The sequence below is a fragment of the Pituophis catenifer genome, unplaced genomic scaffold, assembly GCF_029215685.1.
Source record: "Pituophis catenifer annectens isolate HBS135680 unplaced genomic scaffold, rPitCat1.0.hap2 SCAF_6, whole genome shotgun sequence".
In the NCBI taxonomy this organism is placed as follows: Eukaryota; Metazoa; Chordata; class Lepidosauria; order Squamata; family Colubridae; genus Pituophis; species Pituophis catenifer.
Window position 1 is genome coordinate 93,065,453 of NW_027256886.1, and position 18,960 is coordinate 93,084,412.

At 41.4% G+C, this 18,960-nt stretch overlaps 1 protein-coding gene across 2 annotated transcripts in view; it reads left to right on the forward strand.

Annotated features, from left to right (window-relative positions):
* GRID1 (glutamate ionotropic receptor delta type subunit 1) overlaps nucleotides 1–18,960 on the forward strand; it is an 802,371-nt gene that overhangs the window by 691,248 nt on the left and 92,163 nt on the right. For both annotated transcript variants that reach the window (XM_070945420.1, XM_070945421.1), the window contains exons 7-8: nucleotides 5,334–5,495; nucleotides 5,694–5,813. In XM_070945420.1, the coding sequence (XP_070801521.1) occupies nucleotides 5,334–5,495; nucleotides 5,694–5,813 (282 nt within the window). The remainder of the gene's footprint in view (nucleotides 1–5,333; nucleotides 5,496–5,693; nucleotides 5,814–18,960) is intronic.

The window sequence follows — 18,960 nt, forward strand, 5'->3', positions numbered from 1 at the left end:
CAGGTGGACAATGAATGGCCCCTCCCAGAGGGAATAAAAGAGGAGCGAAAGGGGAGTGGAGTTTGCAGGAGACAATTAGTTCATTACTGCATTCTTGCCAAGTGTTGCGGTGTCTGAAAGATATCAGCCTGGCCACTCTCCAAGCCTGATAAAAGTCGGTAATTGTGAACTATGTTGAAAGACTGTGGGAGAAGAAAGACTTTGCTGGAGAGGAATTCACTGTAAATTAAATAAAAGGGGTTTATCAGGACGAGGACTCAACTTCGTGCTGCTGGGAAAGTCTAGGTCAGAACATCATTGTTGCTTGAAGAGTTTCCCCCAAAACTGGCTTAGATTGTGTGGACAACCACAATAATAATGCCAATGAAGTTCAGGTGGAAAAGTTTTCTCAGGTGTTAAAAAAAAGTAAACAGAAAGGAAGGAGAAGGGGGGAAAAAAAACCCAGATAACTATTGCCTCACTTTATTTATATGAAATTAGTGTCTCTTTCCAAAGCGTGAAGAGGAAAACTCAGCAAGACTGCCAAAGAAACCCCCCCCTCCAGGGCGAAGCAGCGACCTTGTTTTCTTTTGGGTTCCTTTTTGAACAATTCAAGCACGCTGCTGGAAAGATAATTCCTTAATTTCCTCTTTTCTCATGCTTGAGACCACCTGGGCAGCCGCTGCAGGATAGTGCAGCAAACTCACATGAATTCCTGATTATGGTCTGCCTGCAAGTCCAGAAAATTGGAATTGGTGGTCCTGCTCGAGGAAATGAGTAGGGGGGGGGGGGCGATTGGTTCCCTCTTCACAATAGCCTCATTCTGGCAACAAAGCTGAGATGCTGTAAATATTATCTCCGACATGGGGAGATGTTTGTTTGGGAAACAACCAATTTTATCTCCTTGAGGACAACAGAGAAAGGATTTTATTTTTTTTATTTATTTATTTCCCCAAACAGCAATATGGGATTGTGAATTGTAGCATTAAAGAAGAAAGGTGGCTGTCAGGCATCTCACAGAATCTCAGGGAAGGTGACAAGAAATGGGGGGTAATTAAATTGATCTTCAGTCTGAAATAGAATTGTGGGGTTTTGTTCAGGGCATCAGAAAAGTAAGGAGTAAAAACACAGTACAGTAGGTTAGTACAATAACTGAAATGGTGAGGGTTACTTCTGAAGAGACATCATTCTGCCAGCAAAAGTGCGTATAGTCAAGGCTATGGTTTTCCCAGTTGCAATGTATGGCTGTGAAAGTTGGACCATAAGGAAGGCTGAGCGCCAAAGAATTGAGGCCTTTGGACTATGGTGCTGGAGAAGACTCCTGCGAGTCCCTTGGACTGCAAGGCGATCCAACCGGTCAGTCCTAGAGGAGATCAACCCTGACTGCTCTTTAGAAGGCCAGATCCTGAAGATGAAACTCAAATACTTTGGCCACCTTAATGAGAAGGAAGTACTCACTGGAGAAGAGTCTAATGCTGGGAAAGACCGAGGGCAAAAGAAGAAGGGGACGGCAGAGAACGAGGTGGCTGGATGGAGTCACTGAAGCAGTCAGTGTGAGCTTAAATAGACTCTGGGGGATGGTAGAGGACAGGAAGGCCTGGAGGAACATTGTCCATGGGGTCACGATGGGTCGGACACGACGTCGCAACTAACAACAACTTCTGAAGATGGCCACAGGGCACCTATGCATGTGAGTCAAAGGCAAAACATGGTAATATTGCAGAGGAAATTATTATTAATATTCATGTAGAAACCATCCCTTTATTTATTTGTTTTTACGTATTGGCAAAGTGTTTATGTTACTTTGTTCAAGTGAATCAAAGTGACTTGCAAAAGGTTTCCAATAGTGAATCAACCAGAAAGGAGGAGATAACTACATATTTTATACACACATACAATATTGACTCAGTAATAACAATTTCTTAGCATCCTTTATTTTTGCTTTTTACAACCTGTTGCCCTCTAGTGTGGTTGAACTTCCATTCCCAGTCAATTGCTGGAAACTGCTGGCTGATAGTTGAATTATATATAATATACATGCACCCCCCCCCAGAGAGATGCATATGTGTGTGTGTGTGTGTGTGTGTGTGTGTGTGTGTGTATGTATGTGTGTGTGTGTGTATATATATATATATATTCATTGTTCCTTTTCTTGGGATGATTTGAAAACTATACATTAGTCTGAGTTAACTAATCTCAACAGATTTTGTTTTCATTATTTTCATTTCTCTTTCAGAGTTGTTTTGTAATCTGTTTTATTTAGCTTCACACAATCCAAAGTTGTGTCTTCTAATTATAGCCTTACGCTTTTCTACCAGCAAAATTGAAAGCATCTGTATTCTTTAGTCTTTCTTATCAAATTGTACATCAAACTTGTCTTGCCATCCTTTAGAACTCCTGGATCAACTATTTCCCTCTTTGTAACATCAGGGGAAATCCTACTCAACATGGAAACACATATGCCAAAGCCATCTGGGAGAAAATCTGACACCGCCCTAAACAGAACACATAAATTAGGTTTTAAATAACAAAGCATCTGGCAGTTAAGAATGACAAGCTGGCAAGAAAGCAGATGAAAGAAAGGAGGTGGTAAATCAGAAAGTTGCATCCTCATACTTTGATTTGTTGGTAAAGGCACATCTGTCTTGTCTTGTTTGAAAACTCTAAGAAGTTTCCAAAGAATCCTCCTTGCAAAGATTCGGTGGATTTGTTATTAATGTTTGTTTGATTGATCAATAAAGACACTGAAAGAGTCTTTATTGATCAATAGTACACAGCACGCATGTGGCAATTGAATATGACCCTAGAAGCTTTTTAAAAATAATTCTTAAAAGGTTTGAACTTTTGAAATATTTTGAAACTTTGGTGTCCTTGACGTTCTCTGAGCTTGGTGGTTTACTCGCAGATGCTTTATTACCCAACATCTTCAGTGCTAGAAGGGAATGGGATTGGCTCTTATTTTTATATACTAGTGACCCAGTAGTGGGTTTCAATTTCGTTTGCTACCGGTTTGCTCACATGCGTGTGCGTGCTCGTGCGACGCTTCTGCACATGTGCAGCGAGTGGACGGAGCCTCCCGCCACTACCGGTTTGCCCTATCAAGGGCGAACCGGTAGCAACCCACCACTGTAGTGACCACCTAAAATATTAGCAACCGAAGATGCTGCCATGTCTATTAGAGGCTTCTACATTCGGTACATGTTTTTTTAACCAGTGCAGTGATCTGTCCTCTGGGTTCAATCTCATGTCCTGTTAATTCACTTTTTTTTTTTTATTTGATTTATATGCCGCCCTTCTCCGGAGACTCAGGGCGGCTTACAACGTGTTAAGCAATAGCCTTCATCCTTTTGTATATTTATACAAAGTCAGCTTATTGCCCCCACAATCTGGGTCCTCAATTTACCTACCTTAGAAAGGATGGAAGGCTGAGTCAACCTTGAGCCTTGGCGAGATTCGAACCTGCAGTAATTGCAGGCAACTGGTCTTAATAACTAGCTTAATAACAGGGTGCCTTAGACCACTGTACTACCAAGGCTCTTAATTCACATAAATACTTTCCGTAAGGCCCTGAAGACGTTTTTATTTCAGCAAGCCGGCCTGGCCTGAATAGGTTTTAGGGTTTTTTTTTAATTGTATTGCTAGGGGTTTTAAATTGGGGCGGCCGTTTAATTTAATTTATTTTTAATTATTTTAACTTTTATATTGTATGTTATTTTAATTCTCGGCTGTTCACCGCCCTGAGTCCCTTCGGGGAGAAGGGCGGGATATAAAATAATAAATAAATAAATAAATAAATAAATAAATAAATGAATGAATGAATGAATGAATGAATGAATGAATGAATGAAAGAAGATGCTGTGTGAACGGCTTTTAGAAGACATGTCTTCCTAGCATTCATCTCATCTTCTCCCTATCCCATTTCACCCCACCTGTCAGTTGCAAAGGATCAGGACCAGTTGCAGTTTAAAAGATCTATTCCCCCCCCAAGCTCATACACAAAAATCTAGTCAACATTAGATTTAGTTCAGCACTAAATTGGTGCCAAGTAAGCATCATCGGAATTCAAGGGGATTGAACTTGGATCATTTATAGGAACTTAATGACTCCAAGCTGATGGTGTACTTCACTCCACCTCCAGCTCTGCCTGCTCTTCTTTTACACCACCAGAGAGACAGGTTAAGATGAGCCTTATCTCTTATTTATTTATTGTTTATTTATTGGTTCGATTTATATGCCGCCCTTCTCCGGAGACTCAGGGCGGCTTACAATGCGTTAAGCAATAGCCTTCATACCTTTGTATATACCTGCTTAGTAGGGTTTTCAGGCCCCCCTAAGCAGTGTTCTTTTTTATACAAAGTCAGCTTATTGCCCCCACAATCCGAGTCCTCATTTTATCTACCTTGAAAGGATGGAAGGCTGAGTCAACTCTCCTGGTTTTCTAATAATATTCTTCCTTTTCTCAGACCCAAATCCTGCTATAGAAATGATTTACAAGGCCTCCTTAATTAATCTACCCAGGTCTGATTGTTCTCATTTGCCCATGGATCACTGGGCACTGCCCTCCATTGCTAGTTTAGAAAAGTACTAGGCTAATAATGTAAGGTCAGGCATTGCATGGACTTCCCTTATACTTGGGTTTAGCATTCTCCTAGAAGACAATTAAAGAGATGCAGTGGCTCAATTGCTAAGACGCTGATCTTGTCAATAGAAAGGTCGGCAGTTCAGTGGTTCGAATCCCTAGTGCCGCGTAACGGGGTGAACTCCCATTACTTGCCCCAGCTTCTGCCAACCTAGCAGTTCGAAAGCACGTAAAAAATGCAAGTAGAAAAATAGGGACCATCTTTGGTGGGAAGGTAACAGCGTTCCGTGCACCTTTGGCGTTTAGTCATGCTGGCCACGTGACCACGGAGACGTCTTCAGACAGTGCTGGCTCTTCGGCTTTGAAACGGAGATGAGCACCGCCCCCTAGAGTCAGGAATGACTAGCATGTATGTGCGCGGGGAACCTTTACCTTTAAAAGACAATTAGTTCTGTTTTAAGCACACATTGAACACATTGTTTTAACAGAGACGCAGACCTTATTTAAAGAAGGGGACTAGAACTATCTGCACAGAAGGTCAATTGAAACTGGGGAAAGAAAATTAGGTTTCAAGCTTTGTATTGCTGATCCTGTCCCCGATGAGTGCATTACAGGTTCCTCTGATAAAAGAAGAAATCAAGAAATAATTACTTAGAAAGCAGACTTATATTTGCAATGCATTCGCTTTATATCCACATTCTCCATCGTGCTACACCTTTTCAATATGCCCTTCAGCAAATGAGTACCGACTGTTTGGCTTTGTCTCCATGCACAGGTCTCCAACCTCTATCTCTACGACAGCGTCCTCATGCTGGCCAATGCTTTCCACCGAAAGTTGGAAGACCGGAAATGGCACAGCATGGCAAGCTTGAATTGCATGAGAAAATCAACCAAACCTTGGAATGGAGGCCGATCCATGTTGGAGACAATCAAGAAGGTAATCAAATGGATCAGCCTTTCCAAGAGATATAGGCCAAGCAAGTCAGTTAGTTCTTGATTCCAAGGGAGAAAAGCAAACTCTTGGGCACATACACTAAATATCTAAAGCACAGAGGGCTTGAAAGAAAATCCTGGGGAGGGAAAAAACATCGATTTTTTTTTTCTGTCACTCAACTAGGTGAAACTTTTTCTTTAGGGTCATATCAGTGGATTGACGGGCATTATGGAATTCCAAGAAGATGGTGCTAATCCCTATGTCCAGTTCGAAATCCTTGGAACGAGCTACAGTGAAACATTTGGGAAAGATGTTCGAAGGGTAATTTTTCTTTCTTCTTCTGTTTCTTCCCCCTTCAGTTTATCTGGAGGACATGCTGGTTTTTTTACAGTATGGTTTTATTTATTTTTTAAAAATGAAAATGTTGGAAAAATGTTTTATATCTATCTAGTTTTGTGTTTATTCAATGCTAGTATTTTCATCGCTTATGACTCCTTCTGATGTGACATAGGAGACTGAAGAAGAGTTAACCCTCCTGTTGTGACCTAGGCCCAAGTAGTTATTACCAGACACAATCAGTCCTAAACAAACATATTTTATTAGAACAGCTGAGAATTACTTCATTCTCAGCTTAGTCCAAATTAAGTCCAAAACAAATTCTTCATAAACAGTCCTTCGACCTTATCACCAACCTTTGTCTTCTTTGGCACCCTGCCAAAGGCTTTTCTTGGCTAAAGTTCAGAAGAAAGAGATGCTGACAAGAAACAAATGTAGCAACGTTGCTTTCCTACAAAGATCCAAAGAGCCGTTGCTGCTCTTTTAAGCCTTCTGGGAGGGGCCAATCATCTCCTGGCCTTACTCCTGAGTCATCCTTTTTGCTTTAACTGTACTTGCCTTCTGGCAGCTCTTCGCATGCGTGCACTAGGAACAGACTCCTCCTGTTCCTCTGCCTCTCTGCTATCCGCCTCTGGAGGCTCCGGAGTCTGCACATCACTCCCCGATGGCCCTGGCCCCATCTCTGCCTCCGATGCAGAGCCCTCGTCTGGGCCTTCCCCTGACTCCAGGACTGGCCCATTATCCTCCCCAGCCTCCTCACAGTCCGACTCCGCTGCCAGCTCCGCAGGCTGCTGGCAGACCACAACATCTCCCTTTTTAAGATACTTGCCCAAATCTTCTCCTCCTGCCTCCTCCCACTCTCTCCCCCCTCTCAACTCATGAAAGGATAGATAGGGATCCAGATCATTACGTGGGTGTTAATAGCAGGAATAAATAGTTGGAAAGGAAAGATTTAAGCTCATCCTATACTCTGCTGGCCACGGCATACTATCCATTCCCAAAGGTGCTAGGGCAGAGAATTAATGTCTTTCTAATATTAAATATTAAATGCATTAAAAGTTATATGCAACTGCATGCATTAAAGGAGACTAAATAACCCATAGCCTGACTCCGAGTATGGAACAAACCATGTTTGTTATATCCTTTGTTTTGCCTGGAGCTTGTATGCTGTTGTAATGCCTATGTTTATGCATTTTGCCTCTATTTAGCTTCTCTTTGAGACTCAGAGGAGCAGCTGCATAAGGATTTTCTATATATGGACTTTATTATGTGGTTCTCCATTGCCCCAAGTTGACCTACTTTCTGTTGTGACCCAGGCCCAAGTAGGTAGTATTAGACACAAACAGTTCCAAAACAAACAGACTTTATTAGAACAGCTGAAAATTAACTCATTCTCAGCGTAGTCCAAACTAAATCAAAACAAACTCTTCATAACACAAATTCTTCAGTCTAATCACCAACCTTGGTATAATTAGGCAAACTGCCAAAGGCTTCTCTTGGCAAAAGTTCTGAAACAGAAGATGCCGACTAGAGATAAGTGCAGCAAGACAAGAACAAGTCTATCAATGTTGTTTTCTGACAAAGAGCCCAAGAGCCGTTGCTGGTCTTTTAAGCCTTATGGGAGGGGCCAATCATCTCTTGACCCTACTCCCGAGTCGTCCTCTTTGCTTTAGCTGCTCTTACCTTCTGGCAACACTTCTCATACGTGCACTAGGAACAGGCTCCTCTTGTTCCTCTGCCTCTCTGCTGTCAGCTTCCGGAGTCCGCACATCACTCCCCAATGGCCTCCAATTCAGAGCCCTCATCCGGGCCTTCCCCAGCCTCCAGGACTGGCCCATGTTCTTCCTCAGCTTCATCACTGTCCAACTCCACTGCCAACTCTGCAGGCTGCTGGTGGACCACAACCGCTTCTTTCCATGGGGTGGACTTTATGATGGGAGCAACACTAATGTTTTAAGAGTTGGGAGGTGTTTTGTATGCAACTTTTATGGAACAATTGAGCCACACAAACTTTTTTTTTTTTTGGCTTTATTTCTTTGGAGTTCTAAATAATGGGTAACATTTCCAGGAGGAAGAAACTTTTCTGGGAAGGTTTGCCATATAATTTATGAAGAGTAGGAAGGTTGCCTTCCACCATTTCCTCATCCAATGTAGGAGAAGGAGTGGCAGAATCTGGGGGTGGAGTCAAAAGAGGGATCAGCCTAGAATCCCTATGTAGCCACAAGTAGACTAAGTCCAACCTCCCTTGAATTCCATTGACCCTTATCTAACTCCAAGCAGGTGCTAACCATTAGTTGAGAAGACATCTGTGCATAGGCTTTTAGCAATACATCACTTTAATTGGACCCTCATGTGTAGACCTGGTCTTTAACCACCCTTCTCCAGCAGCCGAGCAGAGAAAGAGCCGAGCCGGCGCCAAACGGAGCGTTTTTTCTCTCTCTCTCTCCGCCTCTCAAGATTTATTTATTTATTTATTTATTTATTAGATTTCTATACCGCCCTACTCCCGAAGGACTCAGGGCGGTGCACAGCCAAACAATAAAAACACATACAATACAAAATTTAAAAAATAGAATAAAATCAGATTAAATAATTTTGGCCCCGACAAATTTAAAACCCCAAACTTTTAAAACCAATTTAAAATTAAATATATAAAATACTAAAAGATATTTAAAATTTTAAAAATCTTTTATAAAAGAGGGGGAAAATTAGGCCAGGCCGGCCTGGTGAAATAGTAAGGTCTTTAAGGCGTGGCGGAAGGTGCGCAGATCCGGGATCCTCCGTATCTCTGGGGGGAGCTCGTTCCAGATAGTAGGTGCCCCCACAGAGAAGGCTCTCCCCCTGGGGGCCGCCAGTCGGCATTGTTTGGCTGACGGCACCTGGAGGAGTCCCTCTCTATGGGAGCGTACCAGCCGATGGGAGGCTATTGGTGGTAGTAGGCGGTCCCGCAAGTACCCGGGTCCTAAGCCATGGAGCGCTTTAAAGGTGGTAACCAGAACCTTGAAGCGCACCCGGAAGACCACCGCGAGCCAGTGCAACTCGCGCAGGAGGGGTGTTACATGGGAACGCCATGTCGCTCCCATCACCACCCGCGCAGCCGCACTCTGCGCCAGTTGGAGCCTCCGGGTGCTCCTCAAGGGGAGCCCCATGTAGAGAGCGTTGCAATAGTCCAGGCGAGAGGTGACAAGGGTATGAGTGACCGTGCGTAACGAGTCCCGATCCAGAAAGGGACGCAACTGGCGAATCAGGCGAACCTGATGAAAAATCCTCCCGGTCACGGCCGTCAAGTGCTCTTCTAAAGACAGCCGTGAATCCAGGAGGACGCCCAAGTTGTGAGCCCTCTCCGTGGGGGCCAATGATTCGCCCCCAATAGTCAGTGATGGCGTCAACTGACTATATCGGGACGTTGGAAACCACAGCCACTCGGTCTTGGATGGGTTGAGCCTGAGCCTGTTCCTCCCCATCCAGATCCGTACGGCCTCCAGGCACCGGGACATCACTTCAAGGGCATCGTTGGGGTGATCCGGGGTGGAGATGTACAGCTGGGTGTCGTCAGCGTACTGATTGTACTCCACCCCGAAACCACGGATGATCTCGCCCAGCGGCTTCACATAAATGTTGAACAGGAGAGGTGCCACCACTGCCGCTGCTGTTCCTTTTGGGGATTCCTACCCCTCGTCAGTTCAGTGAGGTGGTGGATGGGCCTGGAGGCTGTGAGGATCTGGATGGGAGTTAACAGACTCAGAATTAACCAAATGGCTCTGGGTATTGCCCCCTAAAGACTATGTCGATTGTCCATCCTTGGTTCTGTGGGGGGGAGAAAGTGCCCCCCTCAGAACAGGCTCTCAATTTGGGTGTCCTCCTAGACTCACAGCTGAGATTGGAACAACATCTGACGGCTGTAGCTAGGGGGACCTTTGCACAGGTTCGTCTGGTGCACCAATTGCGACCCTACTTGGATCAGTAGGCTCTCCTCACAGTCACTCATGCCCTTGTCGCCTCATGGTTGGATTATTGCAACGCGCTCTACATGGGGCTACCCTTGAAAAGTGTTCAGAGACTACAGTTGGTCCAGAATGCAGCAGCACGAGCTATTGTGGGTGCACTTAGATACACCCACATTACACCAATTCTCCATGAGCTGCATTGGCTCCCTATCAGTCTCCGGGCACAATTCAAGGTGTTGGTTATTACCTTTAAAGCCCTACATGGCTCAGGGCCAGGCTATCTTCGAGACCGCCTTCTACCGCATAGCTCCCAACGACCGGTAAGATCCCACAGAGTCGGTCTCCTCCGGGTCCCATCAGCTAAACAATGCCGGCTGGCAGGCCCATGGGGGAGGGCCTTCTCTGTGGCTGCCCCGGCTCTCTGGAACCAATTACCCCCTGAGGTCCAGACTGCCCCCACCCTATTGGCCTTCCGGAAAGCGGTGAAGACTTGGCTCTTCCAGCAGGCCTGGGCCGTTGATCTCGCTACGGTGATCTTGCGAGACCCGGCCACAAATTGCAATGTTTAGGTTTTAAAGTTTTTTAAAACTTTTGTATGGGATATTGTTCACATTGTTTTATTCTTTGTTGTTAGCCGCCCAGAGTTCCTCGGGAGTTGGGCGGCATAAAAATGCAACTAATAAATAATAATAAATAAATAAACAACACCGATTTTATTTAGAAGAGGAAGAAAACTCTGAGGAAAGTTGTCATGGTCTTCTGTGGTCATGAGCATCCTAACAGTACTGAATGCTTTGGAAATTTCCACAGCGATAAAATATACATAAGAATTTGATTCATTCTCTTTCTAGTGCAGTGCCTTGTAACCTCTGTTAAGGGTATGGAAATCCTCTGGGAATCCATCAGTCGTCACTGCAGTAGCTCCCATAACATAAAGTCCAGGCGACATTGACCTGCTAAATGACAATTTGGAAAAGGAAAAGCCAAGTAATGTACGGCTTTTTTTATTGTCAGAATGTATGAGCCTGAGACAGGATCGGACAGATTTGCACAATTCTTATTTTATTACTAAGTATTATTTTAATATTTGGTGGGGAAGACAGGACAGGGATATGCAGTGAGCTCACAGGTTTTCTTTATGTATTTTAAGAAATTCCTTGCAATAATTAAACAAATAAATTAGGCTTGGAAAATTTTAAATTACAGAATAATGACAATTAAAAATCAAATAATGACAATTAAAAATCAAATTATTGATTATTGCTGAGCACGTTGTAAGCCGCCCTGAGTCTCCGGAGAAGGGCGGCATATAAATCAAATTAAAAAAAAAAAAGGAAGAAAAGAATCCTTAGATGGACATTTAACATTGGATTATTTTAGGCAGAGGGGGAGTCTTGAGAGACTAGCAAGTCCCACAGTTGCATGGACTCTCCACACACAATTTTGTCTTCTAAAAAGTCAGTCTTTTCAACTCATTCTCAAGCCACCCCCATGGTATGCAGTCTAAGCAAATGCTGTATTTTAAGAGAAACATTCCTTTTTTGAATTGTAGCATTTATCCCTGGCTATTTAAGCCTTTCTTTCTAAAAATATCACTCGTTTCTTTAGATCAACCTTCCCAGCTTGCTTCGCACTTTCTAAAGCAGCATGCATACGTGGTCTCTGATAATGCTTTTGATTCTCTTGGTTGGAGCAGAACGCGCTAAGAGATCTCCCATGAGATATCTGGTGCCTTTACTATTAGATATCTCGTCCTTATTGCTATTTTTTTCCCCTCTGAATTTCACAATTAGTAACAAAGATAGTTTAAAAATGGGACACCTCATTTAGAAAGCTGGAAAGCTGGGTACATTTCTTTTAAAAATAGCAGTAGACTCAGGGGTGAAATCCAGCAGGTTCTGACAGGTTCTGGAGAACTGGTAGCGGAAATTTTGATTAGTTTGGAGAACCTGCAAATACCACCTCTGGCTGGCCCCAGAGTGGGGAGGGAATGGAGATTTTGCAATATCCTTCTCCTGGAGTGGGGATTTTGCAGTATCCTTCCCCTGCCATGCCCACCAAGCCACGCCCATCAAGCCACACCACACCCACCAAGTCACATCCACAGAACCAGTAGTAAAAAAAAATTGGATTTCATCACTGAGTAGACCCAACCATTTATAGTCATGGTCCATATCTGGTTTTAAGGTTTTTTTTAATATATATATTAAATATATATCTGTGATGGTGTCTGGTAAAATTACAAACATTTTTCTCACGTGCTACAAAATCTGCAGTGCTCTTTGGAGTTAAAGCCAGAGAGGGAAATCATCTTACTTTATCAGAGTAATGAAAACTCAAAGCTACTACTTTTTATTTCTGGAAACAAGTGAGATTGTTGAAGTTTGTTGCATCTTTGAGATGCTTCATTTAATAGCATGGAGAAATTGACTGATGAAGGTGAAATCTATCGAGGCCTCAATACGCTTTAATGATTTGAAGCAGTCTTTTAATTTTCAGTGCTTTGTGTTTATTGGTTGGTTGCCTAGATTTCTTTCCAAAAGACGGACGGCAGTATAAGTGATTTTCTTAAATAAGAACCTTTATGATACTTCAGAAACAGAAGTAAAATGAATGACTGTGTGTAGGAAAAGCAGTGATGTTTCTGTGAACACCATAACATCTCAGAGGTATGTGCCATTCTGTTGCCACCTCTTTTAAGCAAATGTGCATAGGTGATCAATCACATTTATTTCCTTATTAATTAATTAATTAGTTCACCTTATTATTACAATTTAAAAACAAATCAAAATAGAATTGAGAGGGAGGGAGGGAGGGAGGGAAGGAGAGAGAAAGAGAAAGAGAGGAGGGGAGAGAGAGAGATTAAAAATCTAAAACACCCTCAGCTATTGTACTGAATTACTAAGACTATTAAGTCAATTTCCAAAGCACAAACAGAACAACACTTCGATATTTTCAAAAATATTTCACTGTTTTCCATAGTGACTAGAACATTAGGCTATGTAAGGGAACGATACCCTCCCTAAATCACTTCTGGCTACAACAACTGTGCTTTAGTCCACCTTGGGAATGAAATAGTTGCGTTTATTCATGGCTTCAAAAAAAGAACCCCATGCCTGTTCCAGGTAAATCACATAGAAGAGTTTGTTCAGGGAGTAATACACCCTCCCCTCATATAGATGATTAACCTTGGGCATGGACAGGTAAAGTGGCTTCTCTTGATGGATGGTGACACTTTCCAGTTAGGTCACCTGGATAACTGCTAGTATGTTCTAAGAAAGAACAAACATGGACACAAATATTCTAAAGGTGAGGGTTGAAATAATGTAGAAGCAGAATAAAGATACAGCAACAATTAAACAATAGCATTTAAAAGAATGATTTCCTCCTACGTTTGGTCTCTAAACACAATTTAGAAGTGTTTCATTATCCTCACAGACCACCTGGATATTGATTCTATAGCCTGGGGACTTTAACTCTGAAACCTGTGAATTATCACTCACAGAAACAAGATTTTTTTTTTTGACATTTTTAAAAATTTTATTCAGAAAGTCAAAATAGAAGCTCAATTTTTTTTTTTACAGAAACAAACCAAAATTAGACAAAACATTAAAAAGTGCATTAGAAAAGACAAAAAACACATATGCATATTTTGTCACCCCCCCAGTTAAATACTCACAAGTATATTGCAACAATAAACATGTCCTCTCCCTGCAAAGCAGGCCTACAATTTATTAACTTCTACATATCTACTTGCAACCAATGTAATCTGTCATCTTCTATACATAAGGAAAGGTAATTAACAGGTAATCCATTATCTCAGATCAGAGATAATGATTTCAGTGATTGGAGGTAGATAAGAATTTTTGGTACTGGTAGATAAGAAGCCACTGAAGATTTTGTACAAGTTAAATACAATAATAGACTCTTGACAGAGAGGGCTTTGCAGTTTAACTTTGCTGATAGAAATAGGATTTTTATGGAATCCTGACTGAAACCAGCCAAGAATAAATAGCAAAACCAGCATAAACTAAGTCAGTGATGGCTAAGCTTTTTTTCCTCAGGTGCATGTCCACACCCATAATGCAATGCCCCACACACATGCCCTGCCCCCCTGCAAAGGTGCATGTCAGGTTTTCAGGCCGTCTTCAAATAAATTGCGTCTCAAACAAAGTCTTTTTTGAAACAAACTTCCATTTTATTTAGCACGGCAACTTTTACACTGACTCCATGCAGCCTGCACTGAGGTGCTGACCCAAAATCCCTCCTCTTCCTTCCCCCACTCCTCTGCATTCATTGGCCATCTTCCCAATCATTCACCCCTAATCTACTGCTCCAATTCAAAGAATTTCCCCCCTCCCATCCATCTCCTAGGGGACATTATCTCCAGCTAAAATAAGTAGGTAAAAGGCAACCGTCCCATTGCAGACACTTGCGTTCTCCTTCTTATGTCAGCACTAGGATAAATGCATCTTGACGTCCTGACAGCGCATGCACCCCTGTGCTCTCCCCCACACATATGCACTTGACACATACACATACACCCCGTGCTAAATTTTGGGCCTAGCAGGCCACCCTGAAGCCTCCGGAGGCTGGAAACAGCCTGTTTTTCACTCTCTAGAAGCTCCGGAGGCTTTCCTGGAGCCTTCAGGAGGGTGAAAATGGCCTCCCCCAGCCCTCCGGAGGCCAGAAACAGCCCATTTCTGGACCTCTAGTAGGCCCAATTTTCACTCTCCCAGAGCCTCCGTAAGAGCCCTGTACTTACCTGGCATCCAAAACTGGCCATGTGGAGATTCCTGGGAGGGGAGGGGCAGCATGGGCATGTGCGCAAATCTCCTGCATGCACAGCAGAGAGCCGAAAATCAGCTGGCCGGCAGGAGGCAAACGTGCATGCGCGGTGGAGCTGACCTAGGACAATGGCTTGTGTGCCCACGGAAATGGCTCCACATGCCACCTGTGGCACGCGTGCCATCATGGAACTAAGTGAAAGGACACTGTAGAAAAGAAAAAAGGGGGGAAAGCATCAGCACTGAATACAGGAGAATTTAAAGCAAAGACGGAAAGTTTCAGAGTCCGCCAAAGAAGCAAACTCAAAGGGGAGCTACAGAGCTACATCAAAGCAGCCAGCAACAGGATCTTCCAGAGTTGTTTTGCCTTGCAAAAAAGAGACTGAAGTTGAGACAAACAGTTGAAGTTGCTCATCAAAAAGTGGAGCCTATTTATAAGCTTTTGAGCCTGAAGTTTTCAGCACTGCAGTTGAATCCATCATGAATTATAGAAATGCAATACAATGTTTGTAGCGAATGTTACATTATGCCTGCAAGGCACCAGATACATCAGAATTGCAATCAGTAGTTTGAAACAGTTACAATCAAATTCAATCATACTTTGCAACATGTTTAATAGCTTTCGAACATAAGTGCTAAGTGCCTGGAATTTTTCCATATTAAAATACAAAAAAAAAAAAAAAAATCCTCGTGTTTTGTTCCTTTTCCATTGTGATTTTGATGTCCTTGAATTTCAGCATAAAATTGTTCTTAAGCAATTGAAGTCAGCAACAAAGTCTAGTATAGCACCTAAACGGAAAGTCTAAAGCAGACAGCAATTTAATTTAATTAATCATATTTCTATGCCGCCCAACTCCCTAGGGACTTTATACATGGGCATAGATCAGATTGATGACAACTCATATACAATATTTCTTTTATATTTTCAATAAACTATTTTTCTTTTGTTACTTGACATATACATCCATACTATATGTAACTTGTTAATCTTTAAATGGCAATTAATAGCCAAATGCAGGAAACACATATAAATTGGAAGAAACCAATTACCATCTTATTCCACTTCTTTCAATTAATTAATTTTCTTTCTTTTTTGTCGTTCTATAAATTTAATCTGTAATCAAATACAATCCAATAATAATAATAGTAACAATAATATTGCTTATAATGTTATGCACACACACTTAACATTGTTCTATTAATGTCTTTTTTTTACATTTTTAATATTTTATTATAACACAATATGACAAACACATAACATACAACATTTAAATATATCCTCTTTTTAACCAATGTTTCTTAGTGGTCTTCTTTCCTTTTTGTATCTTTCCCCCCATATCACTCTTACTATTTCATTTTCTTCATTGTCCCTTTTTCTTTGATTACATTGTATTTTCTAACACTAATAACCTTAGCTTTATACACTTCTATATATTTATTATATACATATTTTACATTTTTAGATTCTCCCCTGTATTTTATTGTTCTTTATTTCTAGTCTCAAGCCATCCATACCATTTGTTCCAAATTATGTAATAGTCTGTCTCTTGTTTTTCTTTAATTTCTTTTGTTAATTTGTCCATCTCGACACATTCTAAAACTTTTTCTATCACTTCTTCATCTGTTAATCAGTCTTAATTATAAATTTACTAACATCTGCTTCTGTTTTCTATCTATTTATAAAATAAGTCTCATGTTAAATAATACTCTGATTCCTCTTTGTCCTTAATTCTCATCATTAACCTGTCCATTTCAGCACAGTCTAGTATTTTCTTTATTACATTTTCATCTATAGGTACGTTTTTGCTTTTCCAGTTTTGTGCATACATAATTCTCACTGCTGTTATTACACGCAATATTAAATATATGCTTCTTTTGTTGAATTTCTCCAGTAATATACCTAGTAGGAACAATTCTGGTTTTAAATCTATTTCAATCAATCAATCAATCAATCAATCAATCAATCAATCCTTAGTTTTAGTTTAGTTTTAGTTTTATTAGATTTGTATACCGCCCTACTCCTGAAGGACTCAGGGCAGTGAACAGGCACAAGATAAAATACAAAAATTAAAAACAATTTAAAACCAAATTAAATAATATTGGCCCACAACAATTAAAATCCCAATCAATTTAAAACAAATTAAAATTTCAATTTAAAATTTAAAAGAAAGGGGAGAAAAATTAGGCCAGGCCGGCTTGCTGGAATAAGAGGGTCTTAAGAGCACGGCGGAAGGTGCGCAGATCCAGGATCCTCCGTATCTCCGGGGGAGCTCGTTTCAGATAGTGGGTGCCCCCACAGAGAAGGCCCTCCCCCTGGGGGCCGCCAATCGACACTGCTTGGCTGACGGCACCCGGAGGAGACCCTCTCTATGAGAGCGTACCGGCCGGTGGGAGGCTATTTGTGGTAGTAGGCAGTCCCGTAAATAACCAGGTCCTAAGCCATGGAGCTCTTTAAAGGTGGTAACCAAAACCTTGAAGCGCACACGGAAGACCACCGGGAGCCAGTGCAGCTCATGCAGGAGAGGTGTTACACGGGAGCGCCATATTGCTCCCATAACCACCCGCGCGGCCGCACTCTGCGCCTTGGTAGTACAGTGGTCTAAAGCACCCTATTATTAACACAGCTGCCTACAATTACTGCAGGTTCGAATCTTACCAGGCTCAAGGTTGACTCAGCCTTCCATCCTTTCTAAGGTAGGTTAAATGAGGACCCAGTTTGTGGGGGCAATAAGCTGACTTTGTATAAATATACAAAAGTATGAAGGCTATTGCTTAACGCATTGTAAGCCACCCTGAGTCTCCGGAGAAGGGCGGCATATAAATCAAATTTTTTAAAAAATCAATCAGAAAAGAGCTGGAAGGGACCTTGTAGGTCATCTAGTCCACCCCCTGCTCAAGCAGGAAACCCTATACCGTTTCTGACAGATGGCTGTCCAGTCTCTTCTTAAAAGCCTCCAGTGATGAAGCATTCACAAGTTGTGCTGTCATTTCTTCTAACCACTTTTTTATCTTTAACCAACATTTTTTTGCCATTGGACAAGTCCACCACATGTGGTAGTAGGACCCCGATATCTGTTTACATTTCCAGCACTCTGGCGATATGTTTTGGAACATCTTTGCCTTTCCTTTTCTTTGTTATATCCTCTTACTTAAAATTTGTACAAACTGTCCTCTTTTATTGCCTGTCCTTCAAAGGGTAATAATAGAAGACATTTATGTTTTGTTCTCAAGAGTATTTTCTACGTTCCTGGGTTTCATTAATTTATACAGGTTATCAATATAATCTATCAATGTAGCCCAAAATACATGATATGCCAGTATAATTAGAAAGTAGGGGGCAAGTTTCTAAGTCCAATAAACAATCACTTCTATGGCCCCAATTCTTCTACTTTCCAACTGCTAGTTTTAGACAAAAATTAATTGAGAATACCACATTTGTTAAGGTTTTCTTTGAGGGCAGATTTGTAAACCTCTCAACCTCATGGCTATTTGATACTCCATAGAAATCACAGCCAAATTATTTTATTATAGCCCCCAAAATGTATCTGTTACTGTAAACTCCCCCCCCCCCCTTTTTGTGCATTTCTAAATTCTCTGGGTGGTAAGACATGTGGTAAGAAATTGGGGGAATTGGTTATATCAGAGAGGTTTCACAACCTTGATGATGTGTTTGCAATGCAAGCACTATAATTTACTCATATAAAATTCACCAGCCGGAGGAAAGCAAAAATTACCTCAGCATCTAAATATTCCCAAAATGTCCACAAAATTAAAAAAAAAAAGATATCCAAGAATACTGATGAAGGAATCCTCATTTTTTAAAAAAGTAAAATAAGTTTTAATTATGAACTTCTTCCTGGGTTATATCATTTTATATGCAAATTCTTCTGAATACTACTACTGCTACGATATTATTCATCAGGATCTGTTTTTTTGATTTGAGAATGAACTGACCTACTGGCATTTGAGGCTTTTGATTTAGTCCTTCAACATTGCACTTGCAAATTACTGATTGCTTTAGATGCATAAGAGTTAAGTTGCCATTTTGATTCATGAGTTTACTAAACAGTACTCCAAAAGAAAATCTACTTCCATCATTATTAGTAGTCCATATTCAGACAAAGTGGCATATGACAAAATTAAGAGTGTGGTTAAGTATGCTCTCGTTCTATCTACAGAGCCTTCTATATATAATAAATCGAAAGGAATAGTTGCATAGCATTGACAGTTAGATGAGATGCTTTATGCAGTAATTAGCTTCAAAAGCAATTGAGTTAGATGCATTATTGCAGGGCTGAGGCACTTGCTTGCGTAAGAACTCAAGAGTAATGTGAGGTCTGAACTTCCCTTTTCACACATTTATACCAAAATAAATTAGGTTGAATGGGGTCTCCGTTC